This window comes from Gambusia affinis, linkage group LG20, assembly GCF_019740435.1.
Source record: "Gambusia affinis linkage group LG20, SWU_Gaff_1.0, whole genome shotgun sequence".
Lineage (NCBI taxonomy): Eukaryota > Metazoa > Chordata > Actinopteri > Cyprinodontiformes > Poeciliidae > Gambusia > Gambusia affinis.
In genome coordinates this window covers 18,790,872-18,812,287 of record NC_057887.1, presented here as the reverse complement: position 1 = coordinate 18,812,287, position 21,416 = coordinate 18,790,872, and the positions used below count along the sequence as shown (strand labels likewise).

Below are 21,416 nucleotides of genomic sequence, written 5' to 3'. Positions count from 1 at the left end.
ATGCTGAAGCTACAGCTTTAATTAAGTCCGTATTTTGAGCTAAAGTTGAATTTTCTTCTTCCTTTTATAGGAATGGGAGAAAAAATCCACCACTTAAATGGAAACTTCTTGAATCTGCACAAATATTACAACCATTTGGAATTAAACCTCCTGATTTCTTCCCGAGACTTTAAAAAGGCCAGGAGACCGAAGCACATGCTGAAAACTTCTTTAACGCCACTGGATTCCCTTAATAACATGACTTTTCCCATTTGTTTTATTTTCAAAGGAGCAAATTTAAGTAACTCCATTAAGGCCAGTGTTGCAGAAACAAGAGTGCAGCACATTTTAAAACCACTAAATATTTTAAACAGGAAAAAAAAAATCCCTTTACTAAATTGTCTATTGTGTAAAATTTAGACTGTAGCTTGGTTCATGTATGCTGGTAGCCAAGATGTAAATAGATGTACACCATTTATTCAGCCTTTTGGCTTGTATTGCTAGCTAAAACTGCACTTTTTATTCAAATAAAAAAACGTCTTGGAAAAAAAAAAGCCCACACTCCTTGTTTTTAATGTTATATTTTCAATTTTGTTTGACAAAAAGTAGATACAGTTTGTCTCACACAATTACTGTTGCATTTTATTTTTTAAAAGCTCTTCCGTTTCTTTAAATAATGTTCCCATTTGCTGTAAAACAACATATTCAGATCAATATTCTGTCAAGTGCTTGAATATCCTCCAGTGGTATAGTTTTAGCTTCACCTGGGTCAAATTCACAGAAGAAATGTTACATTACTGCATTTTAGGCAATAAAATGTTTATTTTTTTAGTTAAAAATTGACTTAAATTATTTATTTATTTGCATCTTCTAGTGTTGTATAAAAAAGGCGTAAGTGGTTAAATAAAATTTGTATAATGTAAATTTTTTTATTCGATTAATCGTCAGAATAGTCAATTACTAAACTAATTGTTAGGGAAAATAGACAGAAATGTGGGGTACAAACTTGTACATCACCTTTTCTTAATGGCTGCCCAGAAGCTGTGACCAGAACCCTGCTGACACTTTGTGGACCATCCTCATAAGCCAGGTCTGTGCCAGAAAACCAACCATATTTAAATGTTTAACAGTTATAAAAGAAGTGGTTATTTATACTTATCCAGCCATAATTAGATTGTGTTAGTAGAGAAACATTTTGGGGTTAGGAATTAGGAACAAAATCTGGACAAAGATGATGTTATTAACAGAGATTATATTTTTAAACAGGCAGCACAATTATTACTCAGTCAGCATATATAGAAATAAAAAAAAAAAACTTTACAAACGTAGAAGGTCCAACATTAAATACTAAAAAAATAAACATCAGGTTTTCCTGTACTCCAAAAACATCCCTGGTTTTGAAGTGTTCGTGTGTTTGTTTGTTTTTTGTTCCTGTATTATTTGTGTTGTCAGGCAGCGCGTCTCCGGAAGTGAAGTCTATAAGGACGCAGGAGATCCTGGTGGCTCTTCCTCTGTCTGCTCTTCTTCCTCAGACCCGCAGGTTTTGGAACATCCCCTCTGGATGAGTTTTTACCGCTTCCTGAAAAGAAAGAAAAGCGCAGAACAGGTCTTGATATCTGCAGTAATGGCCAAAAGTTTTAGCTTCAAAGCAAATGTAATCTGGAGGAGTCAGGAATTTGAAGTATTTTCCATTTCCAGACGAGTATTGACCCTTTGCACGTAACACCACCGCTTCCAAACTCTGCTCACTCCTATATTATATTGCCCAAAAAGCATTAAAAAAAAAGTTGAAGAATCTGAGAAATAATTAAGGAGTTCATTCACTGCAAAAACATAAAATCTTTCCCACTATTTTTTCTCGTTTCTAGTACAAATAGTACACTTGAAATAAGACCTAACTAACTTACAAGTAACTTTTCAATAGCTTCATTTAAGTCAATAATTCCTCAATACTGATTTTTTTTAAAGTATTAATTCCACAAAAAGATCATTTCACTGATAAGAACTTTTTTTTCCATGTTTTAGTGAAATAATTGGGAACTTGTACTTTTTAAACAAATTTAAACGGAATATTAACTAAAAACAAGCTCCTTACTTGTTTTTGTCTTATTTCAAGTGTACTAAAATATTTGCATTAGAAACTGGATCAAAAATACTTGGTAAGATTTAGTTGTATTTTTTTTATTTTATTTTTTTTTGCAGTGTTAGCAGCACTTACGTCTTTCGCAGTGTGGCCCTTCATAGCCGTGGCACTGGCACCTGAAGCTGGCTCCTGAGAGGGTGCAGATGCCATCATGCATGCACGGGTTTGGTTTGCACAGGTTCACAGGTTTTCTCACCTCTGATAAAAACAAAACATCTATTTTCATGCAAGCAGATCATCAAAGCAAGTAACTTGGCATTTTTAGGTGGAAAATAAGGAAAAATAGGTATAGTTTCAAACCTGTTGTAGATATTATATACATATTTTGCATAAGAATTTACAGAAAAGCTGCTAAATTGACAATTTTTTATTGTGTCCATAATCACAAACATTTCTGTTTTCTGTTTTGAGAGAGCTACATCAGGCTCTGAGCTTTATAGAAATAAGACTTAATCATGCAAAATTCAATAAAAGTGATTGTATCATATTTGTTTAGCAGCTTAAGGTGAACAAATGGTTTTCAGTATTTTTACCTGAGCACACCATCTGAACCAGCACGTCCTCAAAGTACTTGAGATCCTCATAACTTGGTACAGAAATCATGTACTCCTCGGAACCTGCGATCATCAACAGTTTGTCTCTCTGCATGTCTCCAATGCCGACCACAAAAACCGAAACTCCGCTGTTTCTTATCTTCTGAGCCGGGACGACGGCATCGTCCCCACCCGAGCCGTCGGTCACCACCACCACGGCCTTGTTGACGCCCGGCCTGGCGCCGTTGGCTACAGTCAGGAGTTTGGAGTAGATGTGGAGCAACGCCGCGCCGGTCGACACCCCGCCCCCCATGTAGCTGGCTTCCCCCACGGCCTTTAGGATGGCGGAGCCGGACTCGTGCGCGTCCAGGCCAAAAACGGTGGTGGCTCTGCGGTTGTAGGCGACCAGGGCGACCTGGGCCACGTCGCGGTTTACGTCAAACTGGACAGAGATGCTTCGCACAAAGTCCTGCAGCGTGGCAAAGTTCTCACGGCCGACTCCAACTGAGGCATCCAGGGCGAACACCAGGTCTGCCGCATGACCCAGACATCCTGAAAAGAAAAAAAAAAGGAGAGTATTTAATATAAACATGCATACATGCATAGAAAAGGAAAACTAAAGGGAGACTCGAGTGAACACAAAACTGTTTGTAAGATGGAATCAATTAAAGTGGATTTAATAGATTAAACATTAAATCAATGCCGCCGCATTTTCAGTGTCACTACATTAAAAATATATATGTTTAGGTATATGTCTACCAGCAGTGAAACATATGAAACAATGTTGAGGTTGCTTTCAAATGTTTGAGTTTAATAACACTGATTTTATCTGGACTTAAAGCTGCATAATGTATCTTACAAAAAAAGAAATTATTTTATTTAATTTTTTTTTGCATATTTCGCACTGTTTATCGGCAGAAGGGTGTCCAGAAAATCTGAAAAAAAAAATCAAGCTCCTCCACCTCCTTTTAGAGCAACTACTGCCATGTAGAAAAGCACCACTCCCAGTCAGATACAACCAATCAAAGTCAGGAGGAAGGTGTTAGCGCTGCCAATCAGGCTCATGTACACACTGCTAAATGTGTTAATGGCAGAGAAACAACTTAACTAGCTTAGCATTTGTGGCATGCTGTGATGTCAGGGATAACCTGAAGCATTGCAGAGAGCAAGGTTGAGGGTGTGAGCAGCGTGTACCGAAGCCTGATTAACAATGCTGAGACATGATTGACAATGCCGAGACTCTTCCAGGCTCTGATTGGTGTTTTCTGACCATGTCATGTATTTCTGTAGTTAGCATTGGAGAATGCAGAGGAACATTTTTTGACATATTATTTGTTTCATTCCACACTGTCATGACATGATGACAGTTTTAAAGAAATAAGTTAAAAAAAACACATATTTTTAATAAAAGTTTAATAAATAAAAGTTAAGTTTCTACATTTTCAAAAAAATAAAAAATACAACACATTTAGTCTTTTTGGACATCTTTACCAGGAGTGTCAATAAATTGCTGTGAAATGTCTGAGTTAGTAACAGATTCCATCTGGACAGCGTTTACCTTGCGTGTCCACGCTGCAGATCTTGGCCTTCAGCTCCGGTATCTTCCCGACGAGCCTGTCCGGCAACGAGTACGTTAGAGTTCTCTGAGGATTTCCTGTGATATTATTCAGCTCCGCCTTCAGTCTTTCCGGTCCGACCCCGATCAAGAAGATCTCTCTGTCTCGCGCATATTTTGAGGCCTCCACCACGTCATCGGCAGCAGGTGTGGCGGCGAGCAGCACCACCACGCGGGGGAGGTCATCTGAGACGTCGGCGAACACCGGCTCGCTTACAAAGCCGTGACGGGTCACATGTCGGAGCGCCTGGCCCGTCAGGGTCAAACCACCAGGTGGTTGCAGAGCGTCCACAGCCTTCAGGAGATTCCTCGTGTTTCCTTTAAATCTCCCAACCTGGGCTTCCACTCTGGTCTCCCCACCGAACACAGCCAGGCCGACTTTACTGGGGGTGTCGGAGCCGATGACGGTCTGAAGGAAGCGCTTTAAGAAGGATTTGAGACGAAGGAAGCCCTCTAAAGTGAGCGCCGCAGAGCCTTCCAGCAGGAAAAGCAAATCAATGGAGCAATCCAAGGACAAAGCAGGAGCTGAGGAAGCATCAGAGTTCAGAAGTAACTACTTTTATTTGAGTAACTTTTTTTTTCTTTTCACTTTTACTTGAGTAATTTAATTAGTTGAGTAAAATTTCTAGATTTTCTACCCACTGAATGAAAAACAAAAACATGTTTTAACCAAAAATTCTCCAGTTTTTGTAAAAGTTTTATTTTTATTTTTTTTATTATTGAAAGAAACTGATTTTGAAAAAAATTCATTTCCCTGATTTTGTTATTTTTTTGATACATAAATTATTGTTATTTTCACCCTTAAAATACCAAAATTTCCACTTAACTTTATATTTTTGTTCATTAGATTGAGTAATTTTAAAAAATTTTTACCAAATATTGCCTACTTTTTACTTTTTCTTGAGTAAAAATATGTTGACGTAGTGTTACTCTAACTTGAGTACAATTGTGGGGTACTTTACCCACCTCTATGGATTTATGGTTACATTAGTTTGATAACAAAAGACTCAGGATTTTACTGACCACAGTGAGGGTCTGATCCATAGCCAGGTGGACACACACAGTGGTAGAGCTCCAGACCTTGTGATACACAGGTTCCCCCGTTGAGACAGGGCTGAGAGTCGCAGGGATCTTGTGATGATGAGGAGAAGGTCAGCACCATTAAGGAGAAAAAAAGGCAGCAGGAGGCAAAGGAGGGAGAGGATAAATTCACCTGAACAAACAGTCCTGTGGCAGACGGTCTGGTGTCTCCTGTAAACTTTGCTGTACCTGCGAAACACATGATGGTTGTTCACTAACGTTAGTTAACAAAGCAGAAGATTTCCACGGAAGAAGGATAGAGCCACTGAGAAAAAAAGAACTTTGACTTTTGAATTAATTCAATTCAACTCAATTCATTGTTACTCATATTAAGTCAAATTCTTCTGAGTTATTGTAGATAGATCTCTTGTAGCAGTCTGTGTTGCAGTGAATTTGAAGAAGCCTCTGACTAAAGACACTGTTTTCCCAAAGCAAGCTCTTGAAGAGGACGGTGTGAGAAAATCCTGTTGTGAACTTTACCTTACGCTTCAAAAGCAATTAGTTATAATGGATTTTATTAAATAGTGCCATAATAATAAAAGGCTGAATAGAAACACAAACTATGCTTCCAAGATTTTTATTTGTAAAACTGCTTAAATAATTTCTCCTTTTTGTTCCAACGGATTACATTTGTTGAAATTTTAAGGAATAGCCAGAAATAGTTTTCAAGCTTATAATTACAGTTTTCAACAACAAAATCAAACAGTTTTTTTTAAATCATTTTTATGAGTGAAAATAGTTTTCATGCTGACTGACCTGTAGAACGGGCAGAGAGACGTGTACGGGCCATATCCTCTAGAGCCTTTCCAGCACATGAAATTCCCCTGCAGCTCTTTCACCGTCTCCAGCGTCTTCCTTTCACAGGGGAAGGACTCAGCCTGACAGCCTGCAGGACAAGACGAGACACGACGAAAGGCGAAACACAGAGGATCGGTTGATGAAAGGGAGGAAGCGCGCCGACACTTCAAACCTAAGCAAATGAAGGAAAAGGTCTGTAAAGATTTATAATCGGAAAACGACTCCCACCTGCCGGTGTAGCGCTGCAGAAAGAGAGCATGCTCAGCGATGTGGACAGGCCGTTAACGGCATCATGGAAATGATCGGCCAAGAAGACATGACTTTCCACTGGCTCACTGGCAAGTGTGTGTAATTCTTCCCATCTGCAAAACAAACTGAGTTAGCTGGGTTTGAAACTTCATCGTAAATTACCACATGTCCTTGAAAGTGTCTTTACTATTTCGCAGATTATCTTTCTCCAACTAGTCAAAATTTTTTACACCACATAAAACTTTATGATCGTGTGCAAAGGTTACTGCAAACTCTTTCCAAGGCGAATACAGAAGTGATTTAATATTAAAGAAAAACTTGTAGTTAAGAGAGAAAGGTTTGTTTAAAAAACTAGTAACGAGAAGTACAATTGTTTAGGTGTGTTGTGAGGAGTTAGATCTTTGTTTTTCACTATTTAAATAAGTAAAACCATAAAAATTATCTGCTTAACAAATACATGAAGGTTTGATTATGTTTTCTTTTATGAGTTTTTCTACAGACAAACTCATAAAAAATTAGAAAAATATACAGGAAAGATTCTACACTTTTTTCTGATCTGCACTTTGTGCTCTTTTCTTGGACAGAAATTAAATATTGTTTATTTCTCTATTAGTTTATCTTGTAGTTTTTTTTTCTTTTTTCATGATTTTATTTTTTTCAGCAGAGTGTGTTTTTCTTTTTTACTTGTGTGTGGAAAGGTTAAAAATGACCGAAATGAATAAATAATCATCATCCTCACTTTGGGTACCGCAAACCGACGGCAAACAAAACCACGCCGGTCCGTTTCAGCTGAGCAGCGGCCTGGACCACACTGCCCTGAGACCGGCCATCGGACAGAAGGATGGCGACGCGCGGGACGCTGGAGGAGTTACGGCCGCCCGGAAAACCTTTCTTCAGGACGTATTTCAGAGCCAGGCCTGTCTGGGTGCCGCCTCCTCTGAGAAGAGAACGGTTAAAACAGGATTAATCAAGTTTAAATTCAAATTCAAAAATACTTGTTTATTCCCTGAAGGGAAAATTAAATAAATTCAGTTCTTCCCAAGTGGATCGGCTGCTCCCTGCTGTAAGCCACCCTGTTGCCATGGTTACACATCATAACAAAATATGTCCAACCACACAGAATCCAAAACAAGAAGGAACAGATGTCCACAAAACAAAAAATAGCAATATTCTTCCAGAAAGCAGGAATGAATGTTTGAAAAAAAATCTCAATAAATGCACAGAGTGCTGCCGCCCTCAGTGGCGCAATATGCCAAAAAAATGTATGAAGTCTTCATCAATGTTTAGGACTGTTGTCAGGAAGTGTCATTTGTTAAATAAGGACATTTTTAATGCAAAGTTTACACTTAATAGGCTTTTAATGCAACTTTTAATGCAACTTTGCATTAAGTGTTACTATTTATGAGACTTAATAACAACAGTCGTAAACATTTACAAAGACTCCTTCATGTTCCTGATAGTATGATGTCAGTCTTATGTCCACACATATTCACACCCAATATTGTGAATATGTCTCATCAGGAACCAGGAGGTTCAGATACCAGAACATAGATTGTTTGGGGTTTTTTTTGACAAAAATACTTTTATAATTGAAAAATACCAAATGAATGTGAGGCTGCTTGCCACAAAAGAGAACAGAGTGAGGACTCTTTCTTATTTCCTCCAACTCAGCTGCTGTCTTTGCTTCTAGGGAAGGAACAAAGGCAAACCAGAAGTTTTCCCACACCTGTATGAAATCTTCTTTAAGTGCTTCTTCAGCTCCTGCTTGGTGGAGAATGAGTCCAAAGAAAACTCAAGGCGAGGAATGGAGCCAAACTGAATCAAACCAACTCGCACCTGCAAAGAAAGGGATATTGATGTAGCTTACCATCGACCAGTAAGGGAATTGAACCACTTACCTTAGCGTTATCAGCGCCACACCTGTCCAGCTGAGCTAACATCAGCTGGACAAAGTTTTCCTAAGTACAATGCTACTCATAATGTTGAGTTTCCATGGATTTAAAAAACTTGCATGATCTTATTACAATGAAGAGTTGAGTAAGGAGCTAATACTCCTGTTTTTCAAAATCAATGTGCATAATGGTTAAATATACAGCCTCCTGCTATTTTGAAGAGTTGATTTTATTAAAACTTTATATTTGAGCTGGCCAGTGTAGGAATCGAACCCATGACCTTGGCTTTATGAGTACCACGCTCCAACCAACTGAGCTAACCAGCCACACATAATCTTGTGTCTTCGTCAATGTTAGAAAAACTTACATGATCTTGACAAAAGTATTGAAATGCAAAAGTTTTTCAAAATGACCATTAAATGTGGTTAAATTTAAAGCCTCATGCTATTTTGAAGAGTTGACTTCATGAAACACTTCATGATTCCATTGGCCAATGTGGGGATCGAACCCATGACCTTGGCTTTATGAGTACCACGCTCCAACCAACTGAGCTAAACAGCCACACATAATCTCATGTCTTCGTCAATATTAGAAAAACGTACATGGTCTTTCTACAATGAAGATTTGAAGAAATGCTGTAATGTTTTTCAAAATCAACATGCTTAAAGGTGTATTTTCCAGCAAAATTTTATTTTGAAGTATTGATTTTATTTTCCACCTTTTTTTATTTTGAAGTATTGATTTTGTTTTACAACCTTTTTTATTTTTGAAGTATTGATTTTGTTTTACAGCCATTTTTATTTTGAAGTATTGATTTTGTTTGCCACCCTTTTTAATTTTGAAGTATTGTTTGTCTGAAAGACTTTAGATTTCCATTGACCAGTAAGGGAATTGAACCACTTACCTTAGCGTTGTCAGCGCCACACCTGTCCAGCTGAGCTAAAATCAGCTGGACAAAGTTTTCCTAAGTACAATGCTACTCATAATGTTGAGTTTCCATGGATTTAAAAAACTTGCATGATCTTATTACAATGAAGAGTTGAGTAAGGAGCTAATACTCTTGTTTTTCAAAATCAATGTGCATAATGGTTAAATATACACCCTCCTGCTATTTTGAAGAGTTGATTTTATTAAAACTTTATATTTGAGCTGGCCAGTGTAGGAATCGAACCCATGACCTTGGCTTTATGAGTACCACGCTCCAACCAACTGAGCTAATCAGCCACACATAATCTTGTGTCTTCGTCAATGTTAGAAAAACTTACATGATCTTGATAAAAGTTTTGAAATGCAAAAGTTTTTCAAAATGACCATTAAATGTGGCTTAATTTAAAGCCTCATGCTATTTTGAAGAGCTTACTTCATGAAACACTTCATGAGTCCATTGGCCAATGTGGGGATTGAACCCATGACCTTGGCTTTATGAGTACCACACTCCAACCAACTGAGCTAACCAGCCACACAAATTCTTGTGTCTTTGTCAATATTAGAAAAACATACATGGTCTTTCTACAATGAAGATTTGAAGAAATGCTGTGATGTTTTTCAAAATCAACATGCTTAAAGGTGTGTTTTCGGCAAAATTTTATTTTGAAGCATTGATTTTATTTTCCACCTTTTTTATTTTGAAGTATTGATTTTGTTTTACAACCTTTTTTATTTTTGAAGTATTGATTTTGTTTTCCAACCATTTTTATTTTGAAGTATTGTTTTTGTTTGCCACCCTTTTTAATTTTGAAGTATTGTTTGTCTGAAAGACTTTAGTAGAGCATGAGGAAGAAAACAATGTTTTGATGGGAAACAAACCTTATTTGAAGCAATGTTTAGGGCTTCACAAAGCTTGACTGCGTAATGCTTGGCCCTCTCGAAGGTGCCCTTCCCGATGCTGTAGGATCCATCCATGAGAAAGAGGATGTCTATGACTGCTGAGCACTGCATCACTTCCCAGGAACACAAAAACACACAGAAATAGTTTCTATGTAGACATTCCTGCATTAAATCAACTTGGTGTTCGTTTCACGGTCCAGTAAGCCGGAACATCGAGGTCATTGGGACATTTTTCTCTCATTAAATCCACTTTTGAATAGAGTTTCACATGTTTCAGTAGTTTTAATTATAAAAATAAATAGAGTTAATCGTAATGACGGTCAAGCAAATATGATCAGAGCTTTCAATGCTAAATTTAATTCACAAAAAGTATTTTCTAGTAGATTTTACAAAGTAACACACTCTTATTTTTATTTTGTTAAAAATTTACAAATTATGTTTATAGTGGCCCAAATCAGCTTATTTATTGAATAAAACAAATAGCAGCACAAAAGTCAGAAAAACTGACTGAATTATTTTTATTTGTTGACAGATAAAAGTGTCAAGATTGGGTTTAAAAGTATTTTCTTATGAAGATTTACACCTTCACCTGAACAATGGAGTAGAAGGAGTAATTACGTGCCCTGTTTTTGACACAAACATAAATCTGATCACTTGCTGCAATCCCATTTATCTACTAAACCTGTTATTGGGCGTTTTCTCTAAATGCACAATAACAAGAAAGGATCCTAATTCATGTTAAGATGTTTGTGACATTTGATTTAAACTATAGTCAAATGTCACATAGTGATGAAAACAGCCCTTTCTCATCTGAATGCCTCTTTCTGTATTTTTTAACTTGTTGCTTACTTTTGAATTTAAGATGAAGTTTTGGTATTATTCTTGCATGTTCAAAACTTTCCAACCTCTCTATAAAGGAGGTTTTGTATATTTTAGTTGGATGCCATTCAGCTCAACCTCCACTTTTTGTTTTCTACATTTAAAAGTTTTACATTCACCATATTTTTACATATTTTTACAGCATTAAATACTCACTTTCTGCTGCTGAGTTGATTTTTGCTATGTTCTCTTGGCTGGTCTGGATCTCCTGCACAGAGGCCGCCTGTGTGACTGGGAGGGACATGAAGGTAAGGATAAAAATCAAAATTTCTTTTGAACATGTAATATAGAATTAAAACTCATTAGATATTTGTGTCTGAACCACCATTTTCCCAAAATGGTGACACAAAAACATTATCTTGGAGTTTTTGTGTCAACTTTTTGAGGTATTTTGGACAAAGTTCCTCAAGATAAATCTGACACAGATTATGAGAGGAATGAAATACAAAATCAGAAAAACCCAAATTCTTCTTTTTTGTTTAATTGAGTAAAAATTTATTTAGCACACTTCTGAAATATGCAGGGGCTGCATAGTAGCGCAGTTGGTAGAGCTGTTGCCTTGCAGCAAGAAGGTCCTGGGTTCGATTCCCGGCCGGGGTCTTTCTGCATGGAGTTTGCATGTTCTCCCTGTGCATGGTGGGTTCTCTCCGGGTTCTCCGGCTTCCTCCCACAGTCCAAAAACATGATTGTCAGGTTAATTGGGCTCTCTAAATTCTCCTTAGGTGTGAGTGTGTGTGCACATGGTTGTTTGTCTTGTATGTCTCTGTGTTGCCCTGCGACAGACTGGCGCCCTGTCCAGGGTGTGCCCTGCCTCTCACCAGCAACCCTTCCGACCCCATTAGAGAAGAAGGGTGTTCAGACGATGGATGGATGAAATATGCAGCTCAGTTTTATGAACATATTTTAGTGGTGTGTTCACACCAAACGCGCCTGACGCTAAAAACACGTTTTGACTTTACATTCAAAGTCTATGTGGCGTGTCAGACGAGTAGGACAGGCTCGATGCGTGAAATGCTCAAAGCCCTCCAAAGGGTTCAAATCGCGCTGCATTTGACGCTCGAAACACCTCCACACGACGGACGCTCCAAAAATGCACACGCTTCGACCTTGAAGCTGAAATAAATTTATATGGACAAGTAAAGAAGACCATTGTTTCGCTCCATTCATTAACATGTAAAGCCTGTAGGAGAGGCTGGATGCAGAGCCTGTGATTTACAGCAAACATGTCTTAGTTTCCTTCTACCAACTAAAGAGCACAGAAAATATGACTGCATTTTCTTAACAGTTTTTCTAAATCAATTATAAAACTTTTGCTTGTAAAGCTTGCGGCTATATGTCTCTGTTCAGTAACTTGTGCTGCATATAATGATTAAAAAGATGAAAGAAAAGGAAACATAAAACATGCTTAAAGGTTCAACATCAACTAGGGGGCGAAATGAGGGGAAATATACAAGAGGGGTAAATTTTAAGGATAACCTTAACTTAACTACTAGTTGATACAGTTTCTTACAGAATTTATGTTATGTAAACATAAATTCTAAATCTCCAATATGGAAATACAGCTCTGGAAAAAAATAAGAGACCACTTCAAAATTATCAATACTTTTTTCTGATTTTACTCTTTATAGGTATATGTCTGAGTAAAATTAACATTGTTCTTTTATTCTATGAACTACTGAAAACATGTCTCCGAAATCCCAAGCAAAAATTTAGTATTTATTAGCAGAAAATGAGAAATAGTCAAAACAATGAAAAAGTTGCAGTGCTTTCAGACCTGAAATGAAGTTCATATTCACTTAGAAACAACAAACGTTTAAATTCAGGAAGAGTCCAGAAATCAATGTTTGGTGGAATAACCAGGAGGTTTTCAATGGGATTCAATGCAGTGGGCTTGTAAGGTTTTCCAGAGCTGCATGTTGCTTTTTGTATTGAGTGATATTTGCCCATAAACTGCCATAAAATTTTGTTTCTTAAGGGTATACAGGTGAAAAACTAATCAAACTCAAAACAATCAAACAGAAACCAAAGCGTGGCTGAAAACAGGAAGTCTAAAAAAACAGCCTGAATAACAGGGATGACTTGGAGAAAAGCCCAAAAGCCAGAACAATGAACAAAGACAAAGATCCAACAGCAGAAAAAGTAAGGAACTAATAAAAAGGACTGTTACTGAGATACCGGCTCGTGGTAAAAGGAAATAAAACACATTATATATAACAGTCATGATGACAAAAATAACGTCTGACTACACTGTCCATGACATTCGTCTTCCTAAAATGCCGTAAACCATCGGTTCAGGTGGCTAAAAGAGCCAGCTGTCATTAGAGGGAAGCACCACCTGCAAACCGGCAGCACTGCTCCGACCTCTTCACCACACTGACCCCGATTCCAACATCATTCAAAGTGAAAGCTTAGGGGCCGCAGCGGGCAGTTTTTCCACGGTCAGTGAGGCCTCAAAGCTCAGAACAAAAAGCTTGTCTGTTCACCGTAGGTCCTCTTGTGTCTTTAATGTCTGCAGAAATAATTGCAGTGGATTTCACATTAATTCCACGTCTGGGAACTTTTTGCTCTAGAGTTTTACCTTAACAAATACACCTGTGTCCTACATCACATTTTCTAGTTCTGATTTATTTCTGCAATATGTTGACAGCAGACTCACAGAACAGGGTGAAACAGTCTGGTTTTGAAAAGCTCAAAGTCTTCAAATGACCCATCATAAATTCTATACCTGCTGCTAAAGCTGTCATTTTTGAAAACAACTTCAAGATTATATTTACCTCTAAATCCCTCCTTTTCCCTCAGGCAAATACCAATACTTCTGACTGAAAAGGAGCTACGAAGATGAGGCAAAATGTTGCTTTGTCATTTCTAGAACTTCTTTTCACATCTAGATATCAAAAATGTTGCTCACTTGAGGGAAGGTAAAGGTAGCACACTAGCTAACAACAAAGAAAACTGACTGTTTTTTATCAAAAAACAATAAAAGTGCACGAAATCGTGTGAAATGTGATGCAGTCTTTAATGATTTTGTTGTATAACTATCCCAGTATAAAACTTTATTCCTGAACTACTTTGTTTTTTCCTTGGTCTTCATGATGCTGTTTGTTCCTTACTATGCTCCAACATGATTATATTTACTAATTGGGTGATTTAATGAGAAAGGACATTGTTGTGCTAGACTTTATTTAGTGGTATCAGAATAAATTGGTTTTGTACATATGCACTTCTTTTATGATTTGATGAAAATCATCCAAATTCAAACACTTCTTACAATTCCACTATTTGGGCCAAATACACATCATGAAGTTGCAGAAAGTGACGTCCATGATGCAAACTGTTCCTCCATTAAGATACCAAACAATAATAAAATGTAAAACAATATAATCCATCAACCAACCTTGAAGGAGCAGCAAAATGAACAGAAGGACAGCGCACATATCGCGGTACATGTTGGGACACCTGCAATCACAAACAAGAAAACACACTTAGATGTCAGCAAGAAAATGCATAATGACAAAAATAATGTTTATTTTTCTGTTTTTTAGACAGAAAAATAAACATTTTACAAAAGAAATGTTTTTGCTGTATTTCTGCTCTGACATAAATAACAAAGTTACAGCAGCAAGTATCAATGAACACATTTGTGAATATTTTAAAAGCCTACTTTAATGGTAATTGTATTTTTTTTAAAGTTCTTCCGCTGACATACTAATATATTTATATTAGTATGAAGCCATTACAGTGCTATTAGCATGACTTTTTCAACAAAACGTTTGAGCAAAATAAACCAAATCATTACATCTCCCTTCATGTGTGGAAAAACAATTTCAGCACGCAAAGCTGACTTTTTACAACCTTTCATCCTCTAAAAAACAAGAGTAAGCATATGAAATTGCTTTGACTAGGCCTTAAAGCAGGAAGTATGTTGAATCTGATAAGCTTGGGGGAAGGAGTTCTGAGGAATTTGTGTGAAACAGGTGAGTTAGTGTAACAGAGCCTTGCAGAAGTATCCTTGACCTTTTTCACATTGTGATACATTGAGTGTATTTATTTGTTTTTTTAGACAGAAAAAAATGTAGGTCACAGATGTGAATTGAAAATGCAAGAATTTAATTTTTCTTTTTAAATGAAAATATGGGGGGAAAAAAGTGAAATGCATTTGTGCTTATCTCCTAGGAGTCAGTAATGTACGATGTAGAAAGTCAATCTGCTGCAATTCTCTTTCAGAAATGTTAATTTTACAAAGTGCACAACTAATGCTACTTATTAAAAATACAATTTTACTACTGTCTACTACAAATATCTTTTACTGCATCGCCACAATATCTTTATAAGAATATATAATATGACTTGGAATTAATGAACACTAAAATCAACAGTGTTAATGTCTTTTTGCTTTGGGTTTCTTACAAACCCTAAATAATGAAGCTATTATAGAAGATTCTATTTACATCTTAACAACTAATATTTATTGAAGAACTTGTTTAAGCCATAAATAACTTTACCCTCTTACCTTCTAAGGCATTTTAGTTTTGGCACTCAAAAAATTCAGTTCATCACAAATTGATATTGTTTACTGCAATGTTGTGAAATATTCCAGGCCTACTATTTGCTAATTATGTGACTTCTAAATGTAGTCGGTGGCACTGGATTATATTTAAGGGTATCTGAGTAACAGGGAATGCATCACCACACCGTTTACACTTGAAAAGATTTTCTCCGTCCAATCTGACTGAGTCTGAGTAATATAAAAATTAAAAATAAGAATAATACATATATATATATATAGAAATTCACTCTGAACATATTCATAACTGGTAGAGACATACAAAAAAGTCTGTATTTAACACCACTGTTTTAGTTTATTGCTTGTTTCTTTCACTAATACTACTTGTTGGACTTTCACATTTAATTCCAATAAAACACATTAAAGTTGGTGGAAAGTGAAAAAATTTTTACAACTATTCCAACTCACGGTAGATTTTAGTCTTTTATTTTCTAATATGGGTTTGCACTATTAAACATTTTCCCCAGACTTGATGGATTATATCTGATTAAAATATAACATGAACATATTACATTTAGGAGAACTTCCCTTTTTTATTGAAATAGAGCTGAATAGGTTAATTTGGTGAACTGATGGATGGTAGAGGGATCCAGAGGAATGCTTGTGAAGAAGCTGCCAACTTTTAAGACAGGTGTGTGTACTGTGTGTGTGGCTGTCTGCCTCCCATTGTAAGCATGCATGTCTTAAACTGCTTCCCCAGTGGGGAGAAATGAAATCTCTTGTCATCAGGTCGTAGCAGAGAGTGTTCCACGGTGCGTCCAGGTCCAGTGATGATGCTTATCGTCTCTGGTCTTCTCGGCTAGCCGTCGCCACGTCCGCTCTGCAGATCTCTATCAGAGACACCGAGTCTCCTCTTAAAGTCCTGCACACAATTCTATCTCTGTCTCAGAAACACACACACACACAAACACACACAGAGGGCCTCCCTGGCACGTCTGTCCTCTTTGCCTACCTCTGTGTGTTCAGCTGAGTGGCAGCCAGGATATTATGGCCCAAACTTATCAGCAGCCAGAGTTAATCAGACCTTATCTGCAGCTCCTCAAACCTTAATGTGTGGCCAACAACGACCACAAAGTAAACAACGCTGACAGATGATAGATGAAGTTATGAGGTCGGGTTGTGAGCTCAGTTAACTTTTTGCTTAACCTTTGTAATCCAATCAGGAAGGGGAAAAAAGTTGTTGTCCGTACTTTTAATTCTGCTTTCTAAGCACAGCCAGTTATTCTTTCTAGTGTCGTTTTTGTCTGTAAACGTCACAAGATCACTGAAATGCTTCCGAGTAAAGTATTCAAAGACATGAGTGATTTCCAATAATTGTTTTTAACCATTTTATCAGATTGTCAAAAGCTTTATGGAAACAAAAAAGATTCTAAACAACAAATCTACTGTAATACTAACCACTATGAACATTTTCACATTTTAAGTTAGATTACAGCCATATAGTTTTTAAAGATTTGGATTTCACCTGAAAGATAAACAAAAAGAAGAGTAACTATATTGTTTTAACTTTTATATAAAGAAAAGTTAAGAAGATTTATGATTGTAATGCATAATGCTGCCACCACCTTGTTTCACCGTGGGGATTTGATTGTTTCATCTGACCTTCCAACATTGCACAGTATGCTAATAAATACTAGTAAGTACTAATGAGGTAATTTCAAGAAGGAATTGAACTGCAAAAACACAAAATCTTACCATGTATTTTTTGTCTATTTCTACTTGAAATAAGACAAAACTAACTTATGAATAACTTTTCAACAAAATTGTTACGGCCCTGGGCCTTATGGGCTGAGTTGTAGGTGCCTTGTTGTCTGTCTTTGTGCTCCTCCCCTTTACAGGTGCTGCTGATTAGTTCATTTGGAGCACAGATCATTTAAACCTGGCCGTCTCCACCTTCTGGTTCGCCTTCAGCGTCCACTCTGCCGCTTGGCTCTTGTTGTGTTTTGGTGCCAGGCCTCAGCTCCCCTCCTTCTGCACATTTGAGTTTGTTTTTGCACTTCAACACTTCCATATGCACTCACACACACCACATCCAAGCATTTGCATTACACCACTGATACAGACATTCACAATCCATTGTTGTTTTTGTTAATAAATATTCTTTGTTAAGCACTTTAACCACTGCATGGTCTCCCGTTTTTGTTATGGCCTTGAGCCAGTCGTAACAAAAATATATATGCTTCTTTTAAGTAAATCATTCCCTAATTGTTTTTAAAAATGACTAGTTCTTCTGGCATATTACTTCACTTATGACAAGACATTTTCCCATGTTATAAGTAAAAAAAGACTACCAGTGAATCTGATGCTATTTTATCAATATTGAGGAATTATTTACTTACTATAAGCTCCTATATCTTGCTGAAAAATGTTACTTATTTCAAGTGTATTTCAAGATATTTGCAGTAGGAACTACAGCAAAAATACTAGGATTTTGTGTTTTTGCAGTGTGGTTTCACTGGTTAATGTTAGAGGTATTAGAGTAAAGGGGACTAAGGATAAAAACACTTTTCAGATTATTTTTTCCAGTTAAAAATTCTGCACAATTGTGCTTGTCTAGCACATAAAATCACAAGAAAATATAGCAATGACTCAGGGTGCAACACAGGGTGTAAATACTTTTGTGCGGGGCTACAAGAATGTGCAGCCGGTTTTAAACGACTCTGGAGTCGGAAAGTGCCTCCACACTGTACACTGTAATTAGAAAGAAGTGCTACTTCTTGAACCGACTTCATAGAAAATCCAGACAACTAACCTGTATTTGTGGCGCGTGTTACTTTGAGAAACATCCTAACAGTTTCAATTATTTTGGGATGTCTCAGCGGAAATAACCACATTTAATACAACAAAGACGAGCGTGGAAATTCTTTTGTTTAGTGCAACATCTGATTAAAAGGTGCAGCTCTAATTCACAGCATAATAATGTAGACCGACGCCGAGGAATGTGTTGCAAAAGCAAGGTGGGAACCACACACAGAGAGGGATCAGTGAGCCAAGGGAAAACTCACTAAGGGTTAAAAAAAATATGTATAACTTCACATCGAACATAGATTCATGCAAAGTGTTCAAATGAAAAAGTTGTCTGTGTAGAAATCTTTTAAATAAGACCACAATATTCCAATCGAGGGCTGCAGAAAAATCACATGAAATCCAAAGAAAATTCAATTTGTTGAGTTGATCTGTTGAGGAAAAGCAGAATCATTGTGCAAATTTGCTTAAGAACACAAGAAATAGAAAGAATATTGTGCTTTAATTAATTAACAAAATAATATAAAATCGCCTGGAAATAAACTAAATGAATTGTAATTATTTTAGCTAAATAAACGCAGATTTTGTGCAGTCATTACACTCCAGCTGTCGAACTAAAGAATTAAAACACAAATATGCATTTTGCCCCCCTCTGTGCCTGGGGTGTTTTGTTTGATGCTGATTTTCATGGTTTTGCCTTCTGGTTTGTAGGTTCAGGTCAGTCATAATTGGGTCATATGTTAGGAGTCAGCACCAAAATGTTAACAGGTTGTTTACTTTGGCTGACAAGCCACAGCAACTAGTTAACTCAACTAACCAACTTGATTTTTGTAACTTTTTTACCCATTCAATTTATGATGTTTAGTTTTGATTCTGTGTAATTATGCATGAGTTTTTATTGTTATTGTTTTGAATTCGGCGGCAGCAACAATCCGCCGGTAAATCCCAGCGCACTAGTGTCACGTGATCAAAGGGGCATCATTTGATTGGCTAGAAGCCCCTGGACTCGATCTGTTGCTAAATATTTTTTAGCTTGTCACTAAAAGGTGACAGGGAAACTTTTGAAGGTAAAGTTTTAAAGATTAACTTTTGCAGAATTGTTTTGTGGACAAAATTGAAATGGAATTACATTTCTATGCAATTCTCGTACAAGTTCTGTGCTGATGTCCAACTCCACTCCTGCCTCACAATATTTCATAATCAGGTCTCTACAGAATTTTCCAACATAACAAGGAGGTTATTCAGCTGCTAATTCAGCTGTGCTGTAGCAAAGACATGTCTCCAACATGCAGGAAATCTACTTTTGTTGATAACTGTTAGTTCTCAACAATTAGGGAAATGATTGGTGTGGGTGCAACCTTATTAGCAGCAAAATACTTCCCCGTCAAGCCATTTTGCTGGAAAGTGATACAGTATCGCGAGAGAACACCTTAACAAACAATTTAAATTTTCCTTTTAAAGTAGCCATTCTGCCTTCCTAATTCAAATCAGCTCCTCTCTCTACAGAAGCCCAGTTTATGATTGATCTTGTTTGGTTTTTAATTGTATTTTTTGGTATAATCAAGGCAGACCACACAACAGATGCATGTATTGGAAACTTACAGCTGAAAAAAAATTACCTGATTTTAAATGGCAGCAGTTAAACTTGAACCTACTCAGTAAATCTCAAGTCTCACCTTAGTAGACATTTTAAAATGGCACAAGACTAATTAGACGTTTTTCAGTTTGTTGTTGAAAATGAGAAAAGCCGGAAAAATGTGTTCATTGTCACTGCATAACTGACTGAAGAATGCAGTTGATATTTTTATGATAAATCTCAACTTGTTTGATATTTAAAAGAACATATAGAGGTGAAGTTGGGGGATTAAAACAATAAATCTTTGTTTTTTTGTTGATTTTAATCTCACTAAATATTTTTTTAAAAAATATCCTTTTATTGAACATGTTGGTGCAGTGTCTGTGTTGTGTACAAAAAACAATTATCATGTTAGCTTTCATTGCTAACAGCATTTAGCCCAATTACCAAGCAAAACAATTGATTTTGAAGTTTTGATATCCAAGTCCAAATTTGCACGCCAGAGAAATAAAGAATACATCATAAATAGCCATCAGTGATCACTTTCCTCCACTACGTAGCTGTCAATACTTGAGTTCCACTAATGGCAGTCCGTGTACCACAGTTTGAGAACAATCCCTTTAAAGTACCAGGAAACACATCGCTGCACTTTACAATCCAAGGCATTCTATCCGCGACTACCAGGCGATCAAAACAAACGCACCCCCAGAATTTACTCCGTTTCAGGCTAACGTGTCCTCACCTTGCGCTGCGCCGTATCCACCTTCCCTTCCAGAACTCCTCTCCCCGTTGCTGCTACTGGGTTTTTTCGCTTCAAAGAGCAACAACTGCACCTCCTGCTAATGAGCACCTCCAGTGTACCTGCGTGTGTCCTCTCATCCCGCAGCGTAAAGCCGGGGAAGGGGCGTACCAAAGAAACGCGCACCGACTCCCTGTCTTGTTTTGTTTTTTAATTGGGTGTAAAAGCGAAACAGCGCGTTGCTTTGTCTGTCAAGTTAATGTCCAGTGATGTAACTTTTTCCATTAGCAAATCTAATCTGACCATAAAAAACACATTCAGACATAGAAGTATGATTTTCTATAGTACAAATACAAAGCTTAATAGGCCAACCCTCCCCTGAGTTTTTTGTGTTGACATCACAAGAGGTACAACACTGGCACTGACTGAATGGTATTAGCATACATTAAAATAGGGATTTTTGATCAAATTTACAGATTCTGACATTAAAAAGAGGTTCAGCATGTGTGTTTGTGTCCAAAAATACAATAATCTTTCACACTTATCTGGTTCAAGTCTTTTTTATTTCTTCTATTCAGCTTGTACAAATCTTCCATGTTTTACCAGTTCAGTGGTAAAGTCTGCAGACTGCTAAGTGACATTTTATTTCTTGAATTGACTGAAATGATGAAAGTATAGTACCAGCATCAGCTCTCTGCAACAACTTAATTTTGACGTAATGCAAATTATCTTTAGCCATGGTTTATGGTTAAACAAAAAAACATTTATCACAATCTTAAGATTCTAGAAAAGTGTCT

General features: G+C 37.0%; 2 protein-coding genes across 5 annotated transcripts in view; one reads left to right on the top strand and one right to left on the bottom strand.

Annotated features, from left to right (window-relative positions):
* afap1l2 (actin filament associated protein 1-like 2) overlaps nucleotides 1-1,158 on the top strand; it is a 59,148-nt gene extending 57,990 nt beyond the window's left edge. For both annotated transcript variants that reach the window (XM_044102069.1, XM_044102070.1), the window contains one exon: nucleotides 71-1,158. In XM_044102069.1, coding sequence (XP_043958004.1) covers nucleotides 71-97 — 27 coding nt within the window. In that variant the 3' untranslated portion in view covers nucleotides 98-1,158. The remainder of the gene's footprint in view (nucleotides 1-70) is intronic.
* Nucleotides 545-20,776, bottom strand: vwa2 (von Willebrand factor A domain containing 2). 3 transcript variants are annotated; one of them, XM_044102072.1, is made up of 15 exons: nucleotides 20,623-20,776; nucleotides 16,248-16,421; nucleotides 14,390-14,451; nucleotides 11,152-11,226; nucleotides 10,096-10,229; nucleotides 8,124-8,233; nucleotides 7,137-7,334; nucleotides 6,377-6,510; nucleotides 6,107-6,236; nucleotides 5,484-5,539; nucleotides 5,294-5,401; nucleotides 4,214-4,795; nucleotides 2,656-3,207; nucleotides 2,198-2,320; nucleotides 545-1,558 (listed from the first exon to the last, which is right to left on the bottom strand). In XM_044102072.1, exons 2-15 carry the CDS (start codon nucleotides 16,283-16,285, stop codon nucleotides 1,428-1,430), a joined length of 2,433 nt encoding a protein of 810 aa, XP_043958007.1. In that variant the 5' UTR covers nucleotides 16,286-16,421; nucleotides 20,623-20,776; the 3' UTR covers nucleotides 545-1,427. The 3 variants fall into 3 exon arrangements, with proteins under 3 accessions (XP_043958007.1, XP_043958006.1, XP_043958008.1); XM_044102071.1 differs by having other exon boundaries at nucleotides 16,248-16,389; XM_044102073.1 differs by lacking the exon at nucleotides 16,248-16,421.
* Nucleotides 20,777-21,416: the final 640 nt, after the last annotated feature.

Excerpts from the sequence above, each read along its gene's own strand:
- vwa2 (XM_044102072.1), bottom strand. The coding sequence starts at position 16,285 with ATGACAAGAGATTTCATTTCTCCCCACTGGGGAAGCAG. Across the intron at positions 8,234-10,095 it reads TAAACATTGCTTCAAATAAG|GTGCGAGTTGGTTTGATTCA; the intron begins GTTTGTTTCCCA and ends CTTTCTTTGCAG. Across the intron at positions 3,208-4,213 it reads CTGCAGCGTGGACACGCAAG|GATGTCTGGGTCATGCGGCA; the intron begins GTAAACGCTGTC and ends TTTTCTTTTCAG.